The sequence below is a fragment of the Anopheles marshallii genome, chromosome X (assembly GCF_943734725.1).
Source record: "Anopheles marshallii chromosome X, idAnoMarsDA_429_01, whole genome shotgun sequence".
Classification (NCBI taxonomy): Eukaryota; Metazoa; Arthropoda; class Insecta; order Diptera; family Culicidae; genus Anopheles; species Anopheles marshallii.
The window spans coordinates 9,004,311-9,007,128 of record NC_071325.1 but is presented as its reverse complement, the minus strand read 5'-3'; the positions used below and the strand labels follow the sequence as shown (position 1 = coordinate 9,007,128).

Below are 2,818 nucleotides of genomic sequence, written 5' to 3'. Positions count from 1 at the left end.
TTACAGCTGTTCACCTTTCGCCAGCTGCTGCTCGCTGCTACCGCTCGGCACCGGGACGGCACCGAAGCGTCCCCGTTTGCCGAGCCGCGGTCCGAACCACATGCCACTGTTGGCACCCGAACCGCCGGCACGCTTCACGATGCTTTGCTGCTGCTGAAGGTTACGCGCCGCCTGCCAGTAACGGGCGGCCGCCATCGCCAGCTCCGACTTGCCGGAGCGCCCCACACGTGGAAACGGCACCAACCCTTGACGCTTCATCTCCTTCACCGGGTAGTCTTCTGCTAAAGAGAGAAGGTGAAAGGAATGGGCACACCGTGTAAGAAGCACCACGAAACGTTTGCAAGTAGCTTGTGCCTTTCATACCGTAATCATCGCCCGTCTCCATCGGCAGCATGGCGGACGCTTCCCAGTCGAGTCCCAGCTCCGGATCGCTGCGGCCGACACGTGGAAACGCAAACAAGCCGACGGTTGGGCCACGCTTGCTAACGCGTCCACCGGTCTCAAACTCGGGCGCTGCGTTTGGGTGGGAAACACAAACAACACATTACTAAATGGCGTCCCTTGGCATACGGTACCGAAGCACGCCCGCAAGCCGCGAGCCATCGGCAACTCCCTGTGTCTCTGCTTTGGAAAGTGATAATTGATAACGACAGTGACGCCCGCTTCCCCATTTGCGTGTTGTTTGGCGTGTTTCGATGGCCCCGGGGATGCCGTTTCCCCGCCACGCACCCACACAATTTCCACGCCCGCCATGTTGGAAAATGTCAGTTCTTTTCGCTGCTTGCGGGTAGACTTTGAACGCTGATTCATTTGTGTGTCCCACAATATGTATCAATGTTCCCCTTGTTCCCAGCTTGTTCTCCTTGCCGGCCATATATTTTCCATGGAGCTAATATTGGTGTCATAGCGCTGCAATGCATAAGCTCCGGTAGGTAAGCTTGCCCGAAAGGCATTTCATCTTCACGCACGAAGTGCTAATAAGTCCTGTCCCATCGGAAGGTACTCCGAACCGTATTTTGTTATTTAGCAAACATTAATTTTTGAAAATTATTTAAAACATTAAATTAAACCAATTTATTAAACCCCTTAATAAGCCTTTTATTAAGCTTATCAATATGGACGACGGTCAAGTAAATACAATAAATAAACAAACTTTCTTTATACATAGCTTTTAAATTTCATTTCCCTTTTGTCTGAAAAACGACGCTCACTATAGTTTAGTGAATAAATCAATAATTAATCACGACGAAACAATAATTAATGAACAATTAATTAACACAATTACACCTATATAGTACAATGTTTAACCATTATTAATAATTTCTTTTTTACAATTGTCTTATGAAACTGAAGTTCAAATCCTTCTCAAAAAAAAGTTCAAAGTTCAAGACCTTCTTGAATCAGGTCCAAACAGTAGTTTTTATACGTTTTACTCTTGTTCCATATTATTTCAACAATAACACTTGAAAATCACATTTTACTACAATAACATTAATAAATTATGGTTTAAAGCGCTAAAAAACTGTCTCTCCTTAGTCGTTTTCGATACTTCTTTGAAGATGAAAGATATTTATCAACTTGTGTTGTTTCTCGCGTTCGCAAAGGACATTCCAAACAACAATAAGAACTGTCAAAACAAATAAAACACATGTGTTAGTAGATCGAACGAAATGAACTACAAATGAACTCAAAAAATTGTAAAATAAATATTAACCAAAAAAATCCTGAAAATTTGAATAATAAATAAAAGTTCTTGTGATCAGTTCACCGGTACACAAATATCCGCTGTGTGAGAATTCGTATTATTAGGGAAAATTCTTTCAGCTGTCAAAGAAGCAGGGGTCCTAGTGGGTAATGATGCCGAAAATAAATATTTTCCATATTTTAGCAAACCAAACGTGGTGAGATTTTTTAGCAATCGTTATGAATTATTTTTCTATCAAAAGCGAAAATGTTTAAATTAAATGTGTTAAGATAAGTTAAGCTGAGATGAGTTAATTTTTAAAAATTATTTTTTTTTTATTTATCTGAAAAACGGCCGGACCGTATATCTAAAAAAAATAATTATTAACAATTATAAAAACTAAATTAATATTGATACTTCAAATCATATTTTAATTAATAAGATTGGTTAAAAAGGTTGATAATGTGGTGTTCCAGTATCAAACTGAAATAGTAAGAGAATTTTTAACTATTTTACAATGATTCATCTAGATCACGCGTTTATCTATCTTGGCTGATCTTTACCGGGAACTCACATTGCTCAACCCATCTTCCCACTAGTGCTGCAGCTCGCAGCTACAAGCAGAAAGTGCTTACAATTCATTACAAACGCATCGAACGTGTGTACACAGCGTAGATAGTAAAATAACTTGCTAGAAATAATCATTATGCGCCCGTGCCGTTTCGCTATTATCGCTCGCACTCCATCCCACGGCGCCCGCTTTTACAGCGGGTCACCATAATTCGATTGGTTTTGCCACAGCCACCGCCGTGTTTTTGTTTTCCTTCGATTATCACTTTTTGCCGGGATGGAACACCGTGATCGACCGCCCCATATTTTTGGCCACCAAAAACCCCAAAATACCCGCGAGAAGTTCGCCCCTGCTTGGTGCCGCAGCGTGCAAAACGGGCACGTTGGGCAAACAGTCGTTAACTGTTGCGATGTTTTAGGGGGGTGGGAGGCGTCTTAAGGATGGTACCGGGCCAGCATCCGCTACTCACCTTCCGCCTGGCACAGCTGCAGTACGGTGGCGACCAGTAGCACCAGCACGAATGCTACGTACACCGGTGGCTTCACTTGCGAGCTGGTCAGCAT

General features: G+C 42.8%; 1 protein-coding gene across 1 annotated transcript; it reads right to left on the bottom strand.

Moving 5' to 3' along the window:
• On the bottom strand, positions 1-2,818 carry LOC128708405 (cardio acceleratory peptide 2b). Its single transcript, XM_053803385.1, has 3 exons — positions 2,725-2,818; positions 364-513; positions 1-281 (listed from the first exon to the last, which is right to left on the bottom strand). Exons 1-3 carry the CDS (start codon positions 2,816-2,818, stop codon positions 1-3), a joined length of 525 nt encoding a protein of 174 aa, XP_053659360.1.